The 22,829-nt window shown below is 38.9% G+C and overlaps 1 protein-coding gene across 4 annotated transcripts in view; it reads right to left on the bottom strand.

The window, feature by feature from the left end:
* Positions 1 to 506: 506 nt before the first annotated feature.
* Positions 507 to 22,829, bottom strand: part of Nfib (nuclear factor I B) — a 215,511-nt gene continuing 193,188 nt past the window's right edge. For 2 of the 4 annotated variants that reach the window (XM_021160526.3, XM_021160527.3), the window contains exons 11-12: positions 20,659 to 20,747; positions 507 to 7,144 (exon numbers count right to left, since the gene is read on the bottom strand). In XM_021160526.3, the coding sequence (XP_021016185.1) occupies positions 7,015 to 7,144; positions 20,659 to 20,747 (219 nt within the window). In that variant the 3' untranslated portion in view covers positions 507 to 7,014. The remainder of the gene's footprint in view (positions 7,145 to 20,658; positions 20,748 to 22,829) is intronic. The other 2 variants (XM_029476292.2, XM_029476293.2) reach the window with 1 other exon arrangement.

Raw genomic sequence — 22,829 nt, 5'->3', positions numbered from 1 at the left:
AGAAAGAGAATATCAGCTCTGCTTGCCCTAAAATTCTGCGCTCTCTTTGAAACCTAAGACGATACCCTTTCGCAGATATTTGCAGAACAAAATTCTACAGTGTTCATATAACCACTAACCCACAGTCACAGGGAGGGGCAAGGGTTTCCCTTCCCTTTACAATGTGTGTGTGTCCTTGTGGCTTTCTGTCCAACAGACCACAGTCTGGTCTCTGTGGCACACACTGTCTTCAAGTCACAGCTCAAAGGGTGTTCTGGGTCCGAAATTCTGTACCTGCACTTGTATTTTCATTGTCACTGTTAAAAAATCGTGGGAGGAGGAACCACACAGATAAGCAGTTCAGTACTGAACTGAAATATTAACCCTCCCAGCTGCTGGAAAGTAAGCCGGTGTCACCCAATGTCCAAATGTAAGGGCCAGGATCAACTTTCAAAATCCTACTGACCCAGCCTTCTTGCTGAAAGAGCATCAAGACATTGAGAAAAATAAAACATGAGGCCAGAGTCTGTAGCATAGCTCATTTTATTGTTTTAAACAGTTTTTGCATAGGAAATATATCCGCTTCCAGTAATTGACTGCAGTATGAGCAGCTGCTAGCAGTATAGGCTGGATATAACAGTAACAATCACATTAAGTCAAGCTTGATTTACACCAGTTTAAAACTTGTGGCAATCGAGTTCATTTGCGACCCACAAAAAGTACACAAAGAACATTATCCTCCAACCGGGCACAATAAAACCTTCACTAACATTCCGGCCCAGTCTGGGGCCTATCCCAGAGGCCCGAACTCCAGAAATTAAGTAACTGTCGTGTAATACATCCCACTGCTAGAGGCTTGTTACATGGAGATTATGCATGTGCCTCCTTTTATTTTTTATTTTTTTCCAAAAATCTAATTAAAACACAAGGTTCTGTATTTATGGCCCATGAGGACAAAAATGCCAAAAGTTTTAAAATGGATCAACCCTGGTGTGTGGCTAGCAAGCAATGACTGACTACTCGTCACCTACAGTTGTACTAAATGTATCTAAAGAAACACACAGTCCTACAAAAGTTGTTCTCAGAGAAATATCATTGAGGTGGGGGTACCTTGTCCCAGGGTGCTCAAAGTTCTCAGTGATAGAAGCACAAATGAACCGCCTGATGACGACGCCAGCTGACGCAGCTTTGAGACGCCTATGCCTGGGAGACAGTTGCCCCTCACATTCCACAACGTTGTAGAGATTTTTTTTTCCCAAGAAAATGTCATTTGAAACATATTTACAACTGAACTCAACAGAGACTGTGAAATTGGACAGGCACTGCTCATTTGTTTGAGTTTTTTGGTAAACATTTTGCTGGTTTTTTTGTTTTTTGTTTTTTTTGTTTGTTTGTTTTTGTCTTTTTGTTTCTTTCTCATTTTGCATCAACTTTTATCAGTCCATGCAACTTCAATGCCCTCGATGAAGAATGCATAATAAGCCATACTTCTTTTTTTTCTTTAAAAAAAAAAAAAGACTTCCTTCTGCATAAAGAGATATATTTGCCACATCAGTCCCTGTAGCGCAGTTTTCAAAACCATTCTGTCAAAAATACAGTAATACAAGACTGGCTTGAGTGACACTAGCATACACTGCTTTTCATGTTTAGGCCACCTTTTGTTACTGGTACTGTATCATGCAATAAAAGTTATCAAAGGCTTAATCTAGGGTCCCGTAGGCTAGTGCCACTGAAGCGCTTTCACAATCTCAACATACATTTGAATTGCAACACACAGATATTTCTAAAGAGTAGTAACTACTGAACCCTTTTATCATTTAAAAAAAAAAAACTACTTACAACCATTGAAGAAAAATTGCAACAAAAAAAATGTAAAAATTGACCGTCTCCAACTTGTCCCCTTTACTATTAACAATGTGACCAACAGATCTGTGGCACGACACAGTACAAAGAGTTGTCATGGCAATGAGTTTGGCTGATGCAAAGGTCATTGTGCAGGGTCAAAGGGCAAAATCGGTGGTCCATGTTATTCCCCCCAGTGCAGGGATCCACTCCACCCCCACAATTTTCAGGAATTAGAAAAGACAGGGCAACTACTAGAAAGTGCAAAATATGAAGAAGGCAGTTTTCAGCTCCTTCAGCATGGAGTAGAACATTCAATTTTGCATTTTTACTATTGAACTTGAATAGCCTGCACATATGTTTTTTTAAAATATAGAAACCCCAATTTTTAAAGTCCAGGAAGCATGCAGCTGGTTAATGTGAACAAAAGACCTTGACAGGAACATGTAAGCGATATTGAATGCCATGCTTGGTTGGGGCCTATCTGCCAGCAAGATTGTAGCGTTGTTTCATGGAGAAGGAATACTGTTCACTGATATGGGGTAACTTTCTGCAGCCTTCATCGTTTCACACGGTACATAGAATCTGCGTCTAGGTAGAGAACATGCCCTGCTTCGCTGCTCAAGATGTTCCCGTGCAGTCTCTGCCGTTGAGTCCTTTTGAAGCTACAAGTCACAAATCCGGATTCTGCTCCCTGAGGACACGTTATGTGAGACATCGCACTATTTTATTTTCTGCCTATCCTGAATGCTCTGTGAAACTTAACCTTAAATACCATCATGGAATAATCACAAAAATAAAAAAAAAAAAAAAGGAGAAAACCTTTGCTAAAAGGCCTTATATACTAACAAAAGGACAGCGGTGCTTCCAACATTCTGAAATGCTCTGAAAACCAACTTTTCCAATACTAAATACAACAAAATAACCTTCATAAAATATAACTTTTCTCCATTTACACTTTTTTTAAAGGATTAGCGTCCTATGCTTTTCAAGCACAAGAATCTGTGAAATATCTCCTAACATGGACAGATTTTTTTTTTTTAATACATAACTTAAGAGCCTGGAGAGTTTTAACTCGAGTCCAGTCTCTAAACAAGGAATATTCTTGTTTACTTTAAAAATGGAAACAACATATAGTTCCATTATAATTGTTAAAAAGTTAGCTTTACAAACATGGGAATTTTAATTTAAAAAAAAATTCTTAACAAAACTATACAGTGTACAAATTACTGTCTACAAGGTAGGCGGTTCATTAAGAAGACCACGCTCTTCTCTCTCCTCGCAGCTTCACAGATTCATTCACATACTTTATAATGGAGCTGCCCACCCGAATATTACCCGATAACTATATTGCTATACTTAAGGTTTTGCCATGTCTTTATGTACAGTCTCCTTCACTGCCTCTCAGGTTTTTTTCCCCCCTTAGGCAAGTCTCGACTGCTCACGTCACTTCGGGAAACACACACTTTAGAGGCACTGTGAGTGGTGGGCTGCAAAGCAATACAACAAAGGCTGGACAGTGCCATGAGCTGGTGGTGGGAGACACCACCCCCTAACAGATGCCCTTGGGTGACCTTCACCATCCTGAAGCTCTGCAGTCTGGGTAAGGAAAGGGCGTGCAAGACCTGCAAAAGTGGGGCCCTTCGTCAGAATATACTTCCTGGTTTTAAAAAAAAAATAGAAGGCTAAACGTGGATTTGAGATTTTCTATAGTAGTGCTTTTTTAATAAGTTTATCTCAAAGAAAAGAAGAAACATTGAACTAGGTTTAAAAAAAAAAAAAAAAAAAAAAAAGGAACAGTTGCCCTAGGCCTCTGTACCCAAGAGGCAGGCAGGGATGCCTACAGTGTGCCATGTACTTTAGCAACAATTGTTCATTCACGGGTGACAAGGAGAGGGGACTGCCTGGAAAGAATACTGTGTCCTGTAGGGTTGCACTCTTCAGCAAATAGGTCAGAAAGACACTATGAGCTTGGCTGAGAGGATGTGTTATCTGTAAAGCAAGTATCACAGACTGGGCTGGCCTTTCTTAGAACCTGCATCCTAGAATCCCACTGTGCTAACCAGCATGTGGTCATGAGTGGACTAGTCAGATTTAATTCCTGGGCCTCTGAGCATCATCTCAAGTACTCTCTATTAAATGATCTGCTATGCATACACTTGACAGTTTATTTACTAGGGCAGGGCCTGGGGTGGGGCTGGGGGTGGGGTCAAGACAGCTTCTTGACAGACGACTGCTTATGTCACTAATTCCTAAAGATCTCCTTGGAGTAATGGATACACTCAATAGGACCAGGTGGGGGATGGGGAAAAGACAAAATAAAATTGGTCTCTATTCACCTGTAGTCCTCAGGGGAAATTAACTCAAATATATACTTGAAGTACCACCCGTTCAAATGACCCCCCCCCCATCATTATCAAACACACTTAATTCATCCACAGGAAAATTGGTTGCTTAAAATTCTATATTTCCCTCTGCTCCACTTTCCAGTTTACAAGGGCAGGTAAAATAAGAGGATTGACTTATTTTTGTTCCTTAAAAACTGAACTTTGATTTTAATCTATCAGTCCAAATACATTCAAGAAGAGCAACCCTCTCTCTCGTCAACCTTCTGGATGTCAAAGAAGATCCTAAGTGCAACGCCATCCATTTTGAAGTAGTAAGTCACAGGAACAGCCTATCCTGTCATTAACAAAATGACAGAGGGCGGGGAGGGACTAGGGGAGCTCTCCCTCCAGATGGGGGAATGTGTTTGGTAGAAGAAAGCTTATTCCTGTGTTAAACTCAAAAGTGTGAAACAGCCAACATCTGCTATGTGGGCACTTCAAGAAATGTCTTTGCCAAATATGAGACAGGCTCACTTTCCACTGTGGTTTCAGGAACTTTCAGGGAAAAAAAAAAACAAAAAACTATCAATAACAACTAAAATAAGACAGGGCAGTTCCTCTAAGTCGGCCTCTAGGAGGCTTTCACTGTGCTTGCTTTTTCTTCCTGGTTTCTTAGCTTGGAAACCAGAAAGGAGTTCAGCTTGCACCCCAGGTGGGAAAGTATGGGGGTCGGTGGGGGGGAACCTGTTTAAGTTGAAGTTTGTCACAGTAGGCAGAACAGTCGCTTTGCAGCCCAGGCCCATCTCAGGGTGCAGTGTTTCACTGCTACACTGTAAAGGGTTAAAAATCCTCCCACCCACCCCTGAATATATATATATATTTATATATGTATATTAAAAAAAATCCCCTGTCCATCTCTCAGTACACAAAAGGACCTCATCACACTGCAAAAATAGCAGTACCCACTTTGGTCAATTAAAACAAACAAACAAATAAACAAACAAACAAAAAAAGCATACATTATTTCTTTTTTAAATCTGTGTACTTACCTATAATAACCAATACAGCTAAAAGCACTACCTACATAGGCAAAACTTGGTATTGCATAATTCGTATAAATTTGAAACCCCTCCCCCCCAAATATTAATTGGAAGATGAAAAACATGAAAGGTTAATAGAAAAAACACCAAAATACTGAAAATATTGCTGGTCGATTACAATTTTTAAGCGGCAACTATACACAGCCATGATATGCTTTATAAATGTGAGATAAAGGTGTAACTGTCTAAAAAATCCATGATGTCACACATTTTTCTTCGTCTGGAGTACAAAATATTTTGTCATAAAAATGGTAAAGATTTAAAACGATAATAAATGCAGCAAAACAAGTGTAGTGATGTCACTTTTGTGGTTTTTTTTTTTTTGTCTTTTGTTTTTTTTTTTTTTTTAGATTTCAAGGCAAGGCACGTAATGTGGACATTATATCTTCGTGCAAATTAGGATTACTGGAAAGAGTACTTTTAATTAAAATTTTAAGAGACATAGAGGCAGCATGTGTCTGCCCATGCACACTATAGATCTGTCAATACGAGAAATGTGTTGAACAAGGCTAATGTCCGAAAGCACCATGCATGTTCCCAGCACCCTGATGGCACTTCTCTGAAGAGCGAGCGGGTTTTCCTAGCCTACCTGGCATTCCCAGCCTGTACACGGGGAGCTTTACCCTTGTGACATGGATTTCCCTGCCTCTTTGTCTCTACGATGCAGATTGTATAGAACCGTTTGTACACCCTATGGGTTCTTGATGCAACCAGTAATTTTAAATAAATAATCTGACCTCTGAGGAGGCTGCAGCTAAGCCAACCTAAGTGCTGTGTTTTCAATATTTTTTTTTATTTTTTATTTTTTTTCTGTTCAAGCACATGATTTGTCTTGATTTAATGCCTTTTTAAATGCCCTCAAAAACTGAGGGGAAAATAAATTCGCTCAAAATTATTTTAAATTCTTTTTAATCCCCTCAATTTAGAGTCCAAGGGCTGAAGGACTTATAATCATGATTCCCCTTTAGATATAAATTTATAAATTGCACTTGCCTCTGTTAAGTGTTTCTTTTGTGGGGAAAATATTATATTACTTTTTACTGTTGCATGCAGAGGTAACCCTTTACCCACATAGAGGCATTTCTTCCATAGAGCCTTTGAGTTCAAACCGTTTTTTTTTTTCCCTATTTTTCTTTTTTCTCTTTTTTTTTTTTTTCCTTTTTAAGATTTCAAACTGGGTTACACACTGGAAAAGGCTGGGTTAAGGGCCAAAATTTAATAAATCTGTACGGATAACTAAAGGCTACAGAGATTCTTTATATATATATATATGTATATATATATATATAATTTTAACTTTTAGAAATCAGAGTGCTTATAAAATGGCTGGCTCATGGCTCTGTCCCCAGCACCTCTGATGCCGCCTCCTAGCCTTCGTTGTTGAGATAACCAGGAATAGTGACTCCATGCGTAAACAACAAGAATACTAACCAAGAAAACTAGCTTATCATGCAAATATTAAGGCATCTAGAAAGTCAGTTAAAATATATTGTCATAGAGACAGAACATCTATTTCCCAGCGGACTTCATGTAACAAAGGCTACGGTGCAGGGGCTGCAGTCTAGCATCAGTGAGATGTCATTGACCCTTTCCTGTCACTATAGTCTCAACCTTAAGGGAATTAGTGACTGTAAGTGCTGCAATGCTGGTCTATCGTCTTCTTTCTTCAGTTTCTCTCCTTTCTCCCTGTTGTCCAGTCTTCCTCTTTTCCTTTGTTGGGTGTTTTTCCCCTAATTTTCTTATACTATGGTTGTGGTTCTTTCCCCTCAGTTGCTTGTCTCCGCTTGAAGGAAAGGCTCTCCAATTATGTTCAAACCATAATTTTGGACATTTGCCGGTAAGATGGGTGTCCTATTTGACACTTGAAAAGGAACCAAGCTAGCCCAGGTACCAGGACTGTTGAGAAGAGAAGGGAAGAAAAAAAAGAAAGAAAGAAAAAATAAGACAATGTTAAAATCTCCAGCCATATCATAAATATAAATTCAAAATGCATTAAATTACAACTATTATATTTTTAACTTTTTAAACCAAAATTTTAATAAAATTTAATAATTAATAGCATGCATTGACTTTGCTATATTATATATATAATGCATATATATATATACACATGTGATAACTTCTAGATTATACACATCATACAGGTGTAATCTATATGATCTCTTGCTTCCATGAAAAGACCTAACTAATATGCAGAAAAACACAAAATGAACTACATTCACAATTGCTGAACTCTAGTTAATTAAGGAGACTCTTTTTTTTAAATATCTGACCCATTTCAATGCACTGTATGCAATATGATTTTCATTGTTCAAACAAAAAAGACGAAAAGCATAAATTTGTAGCAATACTAGACTACTGTAGTTTGCTAGATATATTAGTTGTGTTTAATCTTTAATTCACAAGACATTCTGGGTAAGGTGGGTTTATCTACCTGTTGGGTTACATACATTTGAAAATGTAATGAACTACATATTCTTTTCTCTCACATGAGAAAATGATAGAGTTTCAGGCATGTGCAATATATAGTGAAATACCTAATGATCACATATAACTGAAGAGTTTTAGACAACCAAGTGGATGTCTATCCTGGACCACACAGAGCCCAGCTGGTTGCATCCTGTACAAAAGCCCACTGTGGAGGGTGCAGCTCGGGGGCTGCTGGGTTCTCTGGTGGTTTCCTGCTCTCCTCTATAATTTCCTTAGATAGAACCAAAGATTTCCTTTCAATTCATTTTTTCCTCAATTGGCTGGCAACAGGGGCCTGGGCATTCCCAGACTTTACCACCAGGAATGATGGCACATTTGGGATGCAGTCAGGATGACAAGAAAGAGAAGGGGAGTGGCTTGAGCCAGCAGCTCTGTCTCTTACCAGTCAGCTGTGTGCCAGCCTATATTGGCCTTGGGATTTAAAAACGTATTTGAAAAAAAGAATTCTCTAGTTGCCCCTGGCATAATTTTTCATAAAAGAATCATATGGAAAAAAGGAATGCCAGATTTACAGCTCCAAAAACCAAAAACCACCCCACCCCAGACATTTTGGGGTACACCTAATCTGTGGCATTGTTTATATTGATATTCAACTTGGTGCTAATGCCAGCCACATAGCAGCTGCATCACTGTACCAAGGAATCCTCGCACAGACAGTTCTGTCCCCAGTTTAGCAATGGTCTGGCATGGCATATCTCCACATTTTAAATTTTAGTTCCTCTACTGTTGAAACCATAGGTGAAATGGATTGTAGTTAGGAATCTAGACCTGCCTATCTTTTCAGGTTTGGCCATTAAAGGCATTTAAAGGCAGAGAAAACAGGATGGCAATTACTACAGAGAAGCGCTTTTAGATTTCAAAAAACCAGACACATAACTTTTTTTTTTTTACTCTGAAGACACTTCAGTATATAACATGGCTTATTTCTACATGTCTAGATACATACTGCTCAGCAATGCATCAACAGAAACAAGTGACTTCTTTTTCTCAATGGATTTTATGATTAGATGACCAGATCAACAGCAGCAACACCCGGCTCTCACTTTGCTCATCAATTTAGTATAATGGTTTAGCACGAGGCAGATGAGTTTTAGACAACAAATCACCGGCTACCATGACATTGGGATATTTTTAAAAGGTGTTGACCTTGATTACATTTCATTTATGAATACATTGCCATCTGAGTATCTCTGAGTTTAAAATTGAGATATTCCATACCAAGTTTATGCAGAAAAATAACACACACCAATTTACAAGTCTTCCTTAGTTGTTGAATTACCCCAGTCCTAAAGAGTGCATATTTTTACTGAAATCTTTTCTGAGAGACTTGACTGTTTTTCACATATTTCTCTCTTCCTACACACATCTTCAGAATTATTTCTGTAGTTTGTAGCATTGACTGGGAACAAAGTTACATAAGGTACCAAGAAACTTATTTTCACCTCAACTGTGCTTCATGACACTCTGTACAGAGTCCTATTACAGCATTTATTACTTCATATCATAATCATCTGTTATCTGCAATTATCTTAATGACTGAAAGGTAAACGCTACAAGGGCAAAAATGGCCCAGTCTTATCTATCCTTATAGAGTCTGGCTATAGATGATACTATTTCTTAACAATAAGGGAACTTACAAAATAGCCATCTATTATCTTTTCAATGTAAAGTAAGACATACATGTCAAAAGCAAAAAGTCTAGCTTGACAGATAATCATTAGCAGTAAAACACAGCATCAACAACAAGCAAGCTATCTTGTGAAATCAAGAAGAATCGCCAACTAGAGGAGCTTCATTGTCATCTAGCTATCTCAAGCTTTGGAGAGAGCCTTTTAACAACTGAATGATAGAGGTGACTCTGAAAAGGATAATCCTATCAACTACTTAGAGAAAGGATGAGAATTCAGGGTAAATAGCTGCTCGTCACACAGACGATTCATGCTGTAGAATGTGTACCAAGTTTAATTTAAATGTTTAGTTACACCTTCTAAATCTCCTGGCCTACATTATGGCCATACGGACACTGCAGGGTAGTACATTTGTTGATACTACTTACAAATCTTTAGGGCAGAATAAATCTCAAACATGAACACTATGCAGACCTCATATATGAGTTTTACAAGCCTCTTATCACCAATTCATAGGTTAAGTTCAGAATTATAAGGAACATTCTTTAGAGTTCTGACAGCAGTTCCCTTGAGGAATGGGGAGGGGATCATGGTAAAAGTAATTCAAAGCCTACGTAACAATGTGAAAAGTTAAACCAAATTAGATCACTTAATTTAAAAACACACCTAAATTTTCATAATTCTTCACTGAGAATACATAAGCACCATTTACTCTGTGACTCTCTAGTACAGATGAATATCAACATCTAACATTTACATATATGAATCTGGTACATATAAAATATATCTTGGTCTTCACGGTGGAGTGAAAATTGTATGAATTTCTGTATGTTCAATTTTTTTTTTAAAAGTCTATACTTTGACTGGTAAGAAAGCTTAAAAGGATTTCTAAAACTTTCCAAGATAGCAATATGGATCTCCAAGCTGTGTTTTTTTTTTTTGTCATTAGATTTTTGTCAAATCACCTATAGATAAACTAAAGATGAATCTTACTCAAATCTGATAACATATATCTAGAAAACATTTGCTACCCATAACCGCTAAAAACAAAAGTAGTAAGAAAAGGATACATCTATGAAAAATCAGGATTAAAAGTTCAAAAGATTTTTGGCAGCATCAGAAACCAAAACACAGCTTATTCTGATGGCATTTGTTATGAGATATTACATGCAAAACACACAAGAGCTAAATCAAAATTCCAGAAACAAAATGTTGGATATCTTGGAAAACATATTCCCTTTACTAAGACCAACTGTGTAGACTGACTCTCCCCAAGAGAGAAGATACAGAAGCCAATTCCTTTGACTTAGGATATATGGTTTAGGATGTCAGGGAGGTTGACATCCCTAATTCATTTTACACTGTGGTCTCATCTCTGTTGAAGTAACTGATCAAATTATTTACAGAATAACGTAACGGGGAAGACACTGAATTAGAAACGATACGGATCTATGATGATTCAATTCACAGAATTAGCACAAAGGGAGAAGACACTGAGGATCACAACCATGCTGGTGAACATAAGATTCCATCTTTGGTGTTTTATCTATGAACTCCTGAAATGGCCATCAGTATCCTCTCTCATGTAGAAAGAAAGGCCAATGTCTCTCATGTAGCCCCGGATATTAACTATTTTGTCTGTGTCTCATGGGCATTTCACTATGCAACATTGCTTTCTGACAAAGTCACATGTCAGTCCAACCTTGGAAAGGACTTTTGGGACAGAACTTTCTTAAGGTATTTGCTTCAGGAGACAATGAATTCACCATAATGCCACACAAACTATATCATAACCTAGATAATGTTGACATGGGGACTTGTGCACTGAGTGAATAAGTGGATTGTCAGAGGCAACAAACCTCAAAGTCTCTAGATCTGTCTTCTTGGGAAGCAAAAAGAAGTTCCCCCGTAACACTGCAGTGAGCACTATGAGGGAAAGTGGTTTGAAACTCTCAAGAAATTTGAGATGTACTTAGTAATACAGCACAAGGGTTTGGTAGATTTATACATAGTCCAACCATGCCTTTAAAACTCACTCTATGTATACTTCTTAATCTGGATAAACCCAAGTTGTTCCACTAACAGAGTGAATAGATTCTTTATCTCTCAAAGAAAGCGAACAAAACAGCCGTGAGTGCCGAAACATCTGTTGGTCATTACAAAAATAAATAAATAAATTCATCCTGTGACAGTGACTTCAAGGCCAAAAGTGATTGGTTCTTTGGCTTTTAACACAATTACCAACCAGAACCACAGGGTGTCAAGTAGACATAGATGAAGTCATTAAGTTGAGGCAGGAACCAAAGTAACATACTTCACTTATTAGTCTTAGGTCACTAAAACAGTGAGAGGTATTGGAAGAATGGCTCAACCCACGTAACTACTAATCAGTGCTCATTTCAGAATGAATGAAGCATTCCAATATTAGGCCATAGAATGTCAGAATTCTAATTATACTAATACTGTCCAGGGGAATCATACTATTGGCCATTTAGACTGACGGACTGATTTTCCTTCAAGGATTATAGGAACTCTTTTAAGAAACCTGAGCAATACTAGGTAATAGAGAACAAAGATTTGGTAGGTTTATACAAAGTCTGTTGTATAATTAAAGTAGCCATATTGTTAACAGATAGATAGTGGTGGGAGCCTGCAGCCCACAGAAAATGGTAATTTAGAAAAATTTACTTTCAATTACTTTGCACCAGTTTCAGGTGTTACCTGTTATTCTTTTGGCCAAAGGACATTTTTCTTGATAAATTACTAACATGCTGGTTTTAATATCTTTTCCAAAAACATGCAGGAAGGAATTTCCTCTGCTAAAGCAAAAAAAAAAAAAAAAAAAAAAAAAAAAAAAAAAAAAAAAAAAAAAGGGTGTGAAAGAATTGGCTCAGGTATGTTAGTTAAGTCTAGATATACTACCTTGCATCTTAACTAGCTGCTTGCTTTCTTGTGAAAAACAACTCATTCACATCAGTGGACAGAATAAATGAGCATGCTTCAGGTTGAATCTATTAATATAGTAGAACAAAGAAGATGGCATGTGATCAATAGCACTTACACAGCATGAGTAATTTGCCATACATGTTCTATGTGATTGACCGATCTTAAGACTTTTCATCCTAACAACAAACATTCATGCTTAGTTTATGGATGAGGAGATGGAAGCCTGAAGTCTTGCCCAACTGTACACTAGCATTAGGTAGCAGAAGCCCAGGTCTTAGCCACAGGATTGGAGTCCTGGAATCTGCATTCTTACCCATACTCTTTACTTCGACTCTTTGTGAAAAACATTTCAATTTCCTGTTCCTATATTTGTACTGCAGGTGAATTATAAATGATAGCCAATGGCTTATGGCTGACACTTAGAAGCACGAGATCTCCTGAACAAGAATAATTCCACATTAGTAACTGTAATTTATTTATCCAATGCTAGTTGCTTTCCAACTGAAAATAATATGTGCCTTTGTTTTATATATGTGCAGATGTGGATGTATGACAGTAATTTGCTTTTGAGCCCCTTTTACAAGGGGCCAGAGTGAAAGTGAATTACATTACATGCTTTATACAGGTCCTGAATTTCTTTGATTTATTTTTCCCATTTTTAATGATCATTATCGCCATCTGAATGATCCTATTTGCATGCAAGATGATTTCTAATGATTATAACTATTTGTAATAGTCTGCATCAGAAAGCCCCCTCGCTAGCTCTTACCTGCTCTGCAAAGGGCCCCAGTGGGCTCTCTGGGAAACACCAAATATCATAAACTGCAGGTGGCTCATAGAATGAATCTAACTGCAAGCAATAGCACTTCATAGTAATGAAAGAGAAGTGTATTTATTTCTTAACTAAGGAGGTAAATAGCCTTCTTTATTGTTAATCCTTGGGGAGCCACACTTTTGAAAATAACATCAAATGGGAGGCTGTCAAACCTCATTGGTTTATAGTCAATTGTTTCAGCCCGCTTTGCTTCTGGGGGACACTGGATCAAGGGTTCGTTGTAGCACACATAAGTAAAAGTATTTTCCAAATTAAAAAAAAAGGGGGGTATCATATACCAGTGAAGTACTGCATCTGAAAAAGACTACATGCAATAGTGACTTCACATGGGGACAGCGCAGCTGTCTAGGGCACCAGATCATTGCTACCCTTTGCTCTTTACTATAGAGGCTTCCACATATGATGTTAGAAGGCCCTTCAACAAGGGAACCCAGGCACTTCAAAAGTCACAAAAACTTACTTGCTTACAACAGTCAAATGTAAATAAGATTTAAAGGGCAATTCTTCCCCTCAATCAGGAAATTAAGCATATTTTTAAAAGATTTGATTTTGCTCATAATTTAGAGCTAAAAAACCTATGATAGAAAATTATGAAGATTGTTAATTACAAATCAATTACAAGACACCCGTGCATGCATACACACAGAGACAGACAGACAGACAGACAGACAGACAGACAGACACACACACACACACACACACTTATGAAGCTACGGGATGTTATTGCCAATTAAAATATAAAGACATACAGGCCAACTGTAGTCATTTAAGTCCTCCCAGACCATGCCACAGGGAAGCCCACATGTTGATTTCCAGCCTTTCTCTAGTCTGTATTCCTCTCCACCCCTGGGCTTCTTTTGAATGCTATTGTTACAAGGGTTACTGCTCCTCTTATTTGCATAAGTGATTCTTCAACTACAGACATTTCCCTACAAAAAACAAAAAAAACCAAAAACGGTTGTCCAAAATAGTGCCTTTCACAGAAAGGCTCACCAAAGGCATACTAAATGAAAGAGAAATGTGAGTTTGTATAAAAGCCAGGAGACTCTTTCACAAATGACTTTTCTTAAAAGCAAATACTAGTATTATTTTTACAGTTTTGCTTCTAAAGAAGAGGACTTGTTTATATCAGATTTCTGAAGAGTAAGATGTCAAGGAGTTAAGAATTATATTTATGACGTTGGCCCTTTCACTGTGTTCACATATGCAGAGAGCTCCCAGAATGAAGTAAATAGGAGAGAAAACTCAATTTCCATACTTTCTGATATGCAACATAAATATTATTATTTATTCCCCATGTGGAAATTCAAAAGGCTTTTGTCTTTACTGCTGTAGCATTTCCTATAAAATACATTCATTTCTAGGCTCTATTATTTAAATATGACCCTATTCACAGTACACCTAGTTCCAGCTCCTCGATCACAACAATGAAGTGATGGTGTGTGGGCCGCAATGGAGCTGACTTCCTCAGTAGAGAGTGTGCGTGTTTACACGGTGCTTTGCATAAACCATCTTCAAACAAGGTCAGCATTTAGCACACTTCCTTTAGCTGCAAAGGGTTAACCAGTAAGGTTTGCATTTTGAGAATGTTCTGAATCCTGCTCCTCCCTCTCTGGCTCTGCTGCCAAAAACCATCTGACAGGAAACGGAAGATTAAGTTTGTCCTACCTAGGCGAACAAAGAGTGCTCTGAACGAGCTCCCACTTCACTGAAGAGCGGGAACTTTTCTAATCCCGCTGGAATCTGCAGCACTGCTCTGAAAGTACCATGGAGAAAGTTGTTCTCTTTCCTCTAACATCTTGTCCCTGGATCATCTCGCTTTGGCCACACTGTCCATCCAAAAGGGTTGACGGGAAAGCTCCAGACATAATCATGTGGAAAATGGACATTATTGATTCCTATGGCCCATTGTTCCCCCATGCTAAGTCCCTGAAGTTCAAGTTCAATCTGGAATTACATCATGTCTGGTTTCTCCTGGTTACCAGACGGCTTGAGACGTGACCACAGCTACAGAAAAAACAAACAGCCTTCTTCACGCTTCGGCTCCCCTATCGATTCAAACGTAAACTTTTTTTCTTTCTCTCAAGTATGCTTCAAGTATGGAGCATGGTTAATTTAGAGATTAAGTTCCAAATTAGATTATCTAATGGCATCTTAATGGATTGCTGACCCATTTCCTGTGGGATGGCAGCATGCAAGTCTGGCTGGAATACAATTAATTTCTTAGGAAGTGTTCTGAAGAGTTTGTCTAGATAAAAAGGAAACGGCCAGTTAGACAAATCTCTCTTTATAAATGGAGAAAGGTAGGCGAAAATGATGTCTCAACACTGCTTCCAATAGCCAGATCAGAGACAGAGACACTGTGTGTGTGTGTGTGTGTGTGTGTGTGTGTGTGTGTGTGTGTGTGTGTGAAAACCATTTTGGATAATCTGAATAAAATGCTACCGCCTTCAGTTTTGCTCTCGCAACAGGTGCAAATGATGCTGATGAGGACAGAAAGTCACTGCTTTCACGAGACTGTTCAAAGCAAAGGATGACAGCAGCTAGCTGCCCTGGTACCAAACCCTGCTCAGGTTTGACTTTAGATTTGGTAATTCTCAGCCTTGAGCCAAGGACTCACCTATGCCACCTAGCTTATCAGCATTTCTATTAGTCCTGGAGTGGTGCTAGAGCCCCAGGATGCTGTATAAAAATGTGAACACTTTAGAGCCAACAGCTGAAAAGAAGATTCAGAGATGGGAATCCAGCTCCCCCTCCTACCCCCACTCAACCCCCCCCCCCACCATCCCAAGGAACTTCAGAAACAACCCAGCTGCCCAGGACTGCAGTTTTGGGTCAAGATAAGAAATCCTGAGCAGGAAATGCTAACCTAGGAGACATGCCAGGATAGTCTAAATAATGCTGAAGTAAACAGTAACTTAATTCTATAGGAACAGGACTGTCCACATACATGCATCCCATGTGACACTTACCTGTCTACATAAACGTACATGTGTGAATGCAGTTTGCAACCTACTGAAAATTATCCTTAAGTTTTTGGTTTTTAGTCTTTCGATAGAGAACATACATTTTATAAAGAAAGCAGTGTTTCACAATAACTACTGAGCATGCCATTCACACGGCTGCCCCTTCGCTTTGCCCTCCCCCTGACCAGCCAGATCCAAATAACCTTTACTGGCTGCTAAACTTCTCTTGGGAAATCAAGCAACTCTCTGGAATTGCAGTAATAAACGACAATTTCTTACAAAAATAAGTGTAAAGTAATGGCAGGATGAAGCATTCAACTCAAAGAGAGGACCTGGGAACACATGCAACATGGAAAACCACTGATAAAAGTCTCTTTGGTGCCATTCAATTATGGCATCATAAGCAGGAAAAAAATATCCTCCCAATTATTTCAGTCAAATCTTCATTTCTTCATTATTTCAGGGGCTGAGCAAATGGTTCGTGTAAACATATCCTTCTGTAACACACTCGTGTTTATTTTAGCCATCTGAAGGCTTCTTCTGTTTATATAAGCCATCAGACACATACAACCACTCACTCGTGGCTTTGCGTTTTCTTAAAGGGGTGGAAGGGCGAGAAGGGAAGAGGAAACGGTCAATCCAGCTTCTCTTTTGCATAAATCACCCATCCAGTGTTTCAAAATAACTTATGTTTATATTATTCTCAGATTGTCCTCCAGCGTTCTTTTTGCATTCGGTTACACTGTCCCTTCGTATCTGAGAGTGCAAGCAAGAGTCAGGCTAGGGTCTAAAGAGAGCAAGTAACTGTTCTGTGTTCACACCCACACAACTCACGTGTGCAAAAACAACAGAACTTGTGCATGGAAGAGGAAAAGAACAGTTGCAGTGCCTTGCCATCACCTATAGTCCTCCTAGAAGGCGACTCCAGCGACAGACAAGGAAGCGAGACCTTCAGCATCTCATTCTGCATCAACCCTAGCAAGGAAGCATTTGCTTAGGCGGGAAAGTTCACTTTCTCTCGATTTCAGTAAGCCCTTACTTAGCTTTGTGAGTGTATATGCATGCAACACACACAAAGGGGGAGGAGGAGGGAGACCGATTCACAAATGCGAAGTTCGAAGCAAGAAAACCCCTGTAGATTGTAACCTAGAAGGTCTGTGGAAGCTTGGCCCAAGAGTCAGCTTTGGTGACGGAGAGGGTTTCGGAGCTGGGGTTGGATGTGGCAGGCAGATAGCCCTCTAGCTCACACAGGATGCACACAGTTCCTGTCATTTCAACCCTCCAAAGAAGCTGCATTTGACAGGGAAGCATGTCGAGGGGGCAAGTGGTCCAGGCAAGAAAGAAAGCAGAGAGGACAAACCAGGCGGCAGCACGCACAATTCCAACAAAAGAAAGCAAATCCAAATGCCTGCTTCGCTCTGGCCTTCCTATGGACAGCAGTGGCCCTCAGCCTTCCGAAGGCTGTGACCCCTCTTATACAGTTCCTCATGTTATGTTGACCCTACCCATAACATTACTTTCACTGCTACTTCATAACTGTAACTTTGCTACTTAGTGAATTGTAATGTAAATATCTGATATACAGGATATCTGATATGCAACCCTCAAAGGGGGCACAACCCATATAGGTTGTGATCTACAGTCTCCATGATTACCTTTATGCATAAACATTTGTGCACGTGTGTGTGTGTGTGTGTGTGTGTGTGTGTGTGTATAAAACAACAAAAATCAAAGAAAAAGAGGCTATCAGTGAGAGTAGAGGACCATGGGGGACTGGAGAGTGGGAAGCTGGGAGAGGCTGGAGGGAGAGAAGGAAAAAGGAAAGTGATCTAGTTCTATTTTAAGTCAAAATATAATCAACAACAACAACAACAACAACCATGACAAAAACAACGAGGAGTTACCACAACAAGCATGAACTATGGCCTGTTCTTTATCTACCATATTAAAGCTCAGTCATTCATGGCTCTGGCTGAAAAATCCGTTCTTTCCCTAACGTTGTCCTACTACTAAGATGACTCTACACCCTCGGTTGTCCCAGTCTCTCTTGAAAGTGACGGTGGTACAGGCAGTTAGGATTTGTCTTCTTAGTATTCTATCTAGAAATGAAAATCCATCAAGTTTTAAAAACAACTTCAGGGCGCCATTTATAAATCATGTGTAGGCCACTTTGTCTCAAAGTCGAGACTCACCTGCCTCAGCCTCCCCCATGCTGGGACTAAAAGCAAGCTCCACCACACCCTGCAGTCATGTCTGTCTTTGAGAATGGTAGCAAAGCAAAGCAGATTGCTGTCTCGTCAGTACACGCTTATTTTGAACTGTGATGTACAGACTCAAAATTGCTGTGACCAAGACAGTACTTAGGACAGCCCCAACCCTGCCCCTGACTCAGTGAGTCCCTGCAGAATGTATAGATACACCTGAAACACCAACTATGTCCCTTCTTGAAGCGTGGCAAAAAGAGCAGATGCAACCCAGAGAGAACTCCCAGGCTTTGCTGTTCAGTCAGGCCATCTCACATGGTTATCCACTAATTCAATGGAAGATTAGTATCCTCAGAGAAGGAGAATAAATGAAATCAATAAATTCTGGTAGTCCCCCTCGCTGATTCACTATGATCTGAAGCTGCTTGCCCACATCAACTTTCTTGATGAGAATGGGAGCTTCAAGATGAACAGTGCTTCTGCAAGGACTATCAGTGACTGTGGTTGCTCTTTCCTGTGTGTGGATTATCTTTTCTTTTGGGGTACACCAAGTTCTGATTCCAGAACTACTCACCCCAAATCACCAAAGTTTCACATCACTTTGGTTTCAATGCACTTCAAAGACACTATCCTATTCTAGATTAAGTAAAGACCTGTCAGTGATCTACCTAGTACAAAGTTCTGACAGCCAGAATAGCATTTAGAAACATGAGTATCTTCCATTTAATTTGTTGTCCTTGTGAACCTGGGCCATTCTGCTGATAGACAAAGCATGAAGTATAGGACTGTTACTTAATAAACTAGTGTAAACATTGTGTTATCAAATCTAATTAAATTAACTTTAAATAGCTTACTAATTCAGACTCAAGCCACTTTCATTCATTTTAATTAAGTATCATTAATTATTGAGACTATTTATATAAGATACTTCTATCAAGTTTATCTTCCATTTGTAAGTATATATTACATAGGTTTTTTTTTCTGTACTAATATATATTTCTTGGGAAGAACAATAGATTTATTTAAAAGATGATATTACTACCAACATATAAATGGGGAAAGGAAAGTCATATTTTAATAACTTAAGTGTTAAATTAACTAAGTGTTAATGTTAAATTAACTAATGAATGCAGGGCTGGAGATGGCTGAGCAGTTAAAAGTACGTGTTGCTCTTGTTGGGGACTGTGGTTCAATTCCCAGCACCCACCTAATGGCTCACAACAATCCTTAACTCTAGTTCCAAAGAATCAAATGCCCTCTTCTGACCTCTGCAAGCACCAAGCATGCATGTGGTGTTCAGATACACAGGCAGGCAAACAAAATATAATTTTTGAATTAAAACAAACAAACAAAAACAAAATCCAGATAGGCTTTTAGGCTTTATCTGAGTAAATGAATACATCTGACTCCATAAGCCCACAGCAGGTTCCATCACCCACTATGGAATCAAGCATCCCTTTCCTAACTAACATCTTAGCAACTGGTTTCACACAAACACTAAAAACAGATGATTACCATCAGGGTGAGGACCTATTGGCTCTATTGTCAGGAAACTCAAGGATTACCTTACAACCTATGTTCATCTCGGTGCTTTAATATACATTATACCATAAATTATTTATTTGACACAAGCTGCTCCAAAAAGACTGACAACTACCTTACGAGTATTTCTTCAAACCAAAGCACATGATGATATCAAAACTATTTTCATATAATTTTCTTAGCCAATCTAATAAAGTCAATTACACCAGTACGCAAACAGGAATGAAAACTATTTAAATTTCCTTCTTTGACTACACTGTTGAATAATCTTTCCATTCCAAACTTCACTGGCACTGTGAATGACGGCTAAATTGACTGACTTGAAATTTCTCTTCTAGTCTTTTCCCCCACTGAACGGTGAATAAGTGATATAAGAAGGACCTAGAGTTAGCACGAGAGGAAAGATTTGAAATGAGAAAATGCATATAATATAGAAAACCACGGTTTTCTCCTCAGGTATCAGAAAAATCTCCCCCAAAGCTATGACTTCATTTCTAGGCCCTTAAATCTAAATGTCAAATTCCACTCCTCCGACTCCCACCAAAAAAAAAAGTTATAAATTGTCCCAAACGTTTGACAGTATTGAGAAATTCCAATGATCGTTAAAATATGCCATAGTCCCAGATTCATTTGATGCTGCATTTAAATAGGAATTAGACAGAGGGTTAGGGAAATAGGGAGGGTAAAGCCGAACAACTAAACTTTTAACATATTTTCTGCACAACTAATTAAAAACAAACACTCTAGGCCATGTAATTTTTAAGTGTAAGTGTAGGGTTGGAAATAATTAAAATGTTACCTTTGCCAAGTAATTCCCAATGTATCCTCACTGGTACTGGGGTATAAATGCCTGCCGTTTTGATTCATGGTCCAGTCACAAATCCTCAGCTGTCAATTGAAACCTAGCAGTCAGATATGATCGAGCAGTACTACAGTTTTTAGTATTTAAATGAACACATGCAAACTAGCACTGAACATGGCATTACTCTTACTTTCCCAAGAGGGAACTTAAAGAAAACAAACAGAATTAAAAAAACAAAACAAACAAAAAGAACAAACAAAACAAAACAAAAAAATATTACTCTATAAAGCAAAACTTCCAGACTTTTCCTTAGGGAAAAAAAAAGTTATTGCAATATGCTTCTCTATTAATTAAAGCATACAGAGAAACAAGTGCTTAGAACATAACAATTAGCCAGTATTAGAATATAAATTGAGCTGAAATAAAAGAAAACATTAATAATGTTCAATAGAGAGATTATTTTAGAAAGGAAATAAAAATGTGCTTTTTTTCTATGCGACATACCAAATCATCTGTGCAGAGTGAAATAATCAATATCTGTAAAGCATGCAGTTTGCAAAACAGGAGACATGCAGTTTAGAGGAGAAGAGCCCCGCCCTGTGTTCACCCTGACAGGTAGAGAAGCTGGATGGCTTCCCATTTTCCATGTTAATAACTGTATTTTTTTTCCTAAAGTGACATTGTTCGGAAAGAGTAAAAAATGAACTTGAGTTTTATGTAAAATTCAGAGTCGTGGCATTGTAAATACGTCCCTGCATTTGAAGAAGCTGGAGAAGGCACTGAACAGGACCTGAGTGAGACAAATTCTCCCTAGATCTGCACATTGGCTCCACTTTCCAGGATGCTTCCCGGTAACCCTATCCAGTTCTGTTTGGTTAACAGCTGCCCTACAGTGCTAGCAGATTTATTGAAAAGATATATTGCTTATTTTTATGCTTAAGAAAGTAAACTTATCTGGCGTTGCAGGGGGTGGGGTGGGGAGGGTGGGGAGCGGACCATCTAGAAGATCATGGTTTTTAACCTTTGGAGAGGCAGGCTATAAATAACTGCCTCTCACATAGGAAAGAGGCTGCCTTGCTGAAAGCACTAACCTGTCTTGCCCCTCTTCCCCTCTTCTGTGATCATTTCTAGATGGTGACTGCAGCCAAAAAGCCTTTAAACTTGGGACAAATTGCTTTAACTCTGTCCTGAAAACACGGTGCTTTAAAAAGTGGACGACTCTCCGTCAGACTACAGTTTCTGCACAGCCTAAGATAGATCCCGAGGTTTCAGGAGGATAGTTCTTGTTCTGAAAATGCAATCTTCAATTCTGAAGGGGCCTTTAAACTACTTCACTATTTAAAGTAAAAATAGTTTTATAAAGAACTGGAAAAAGTCTGCTCAGGCAGACAGAGGGAGATGTACAGAGAGTGGGTGGGTGGGGTCTGCTCAGCTCAATGCTATAAAGAAGTCACAACAGAAAATAAATACAACGAAAAGTAGGTATTCTGGAAGCAGGCCATAATTTGTACAAAGGGGAAAATACATACTTATTCATTTTTAAACAGATGACATATTTCTGCTGTTTCAAAGGAGAAAAATTGTTTAGTCTATAGTGTCTGAGAAGCAACTTTGTGCGACTTGATTTTGAGGGGACACTTCTTGGGGGAATGGATACACAGAATCTCACTATGTAGCTCAGACTGGCCTTGAACATGTCCCCAACCTTCCAAGGACTAGGATTACAGGCCTATCCAGTAGTGCAGGGTTTGGGTTTTTTTGTGACTTGTTTGTTTTTTAACTTCTCTCAGTGGCCCTCCTCAAGAGGAATTCAATGTGCTGGGCCATGCTGTTTATCTTCAGAAATAAGTGGGGCACATTTCAAAATAGAAACCTTGAAAGAGAAGAGCATGGCCCCTGTGAGTTCAAGCCAGGAGCCCCTTGCTGATCCACTCACTGGTGAATGCCCGTGTGGAGTAGGTTAGCATTTCAAGAAGTAGGATGTATGTTTAGGCAAACACCACATCCAATGCTGCTAATGACTGCCAACAGGCTAGTGTCTAGGGAACTCTGCTTTCTCTGAAAGTTGACAATTCCACACAAAACCTGAAGATTCTAAGTGCCACTCACAGGCTATCTCAGAGAAGGCTGAGAGACTACCATCTTTCAGGAAGGATACTTATGTAAAT

The sequence above is a fragment of the Mus caroli genome, unplaced genomic scaffold (assembly GCF_978045245.1).
Source record: "Mus caroli unplaced genomic scaffold, Mus_caroli_1 scaffold_6, whole genome shotgun sequence".
NCBI lineage: Eukaryota > Metazoa > Chordata > Mammalia > Rodentia > Muridae > Mus > Mus caroli.
Note: the sequence above shows the minus strand (reverse complement) of the source record. Positions and strands in the feature narration are given on the sequence as shown.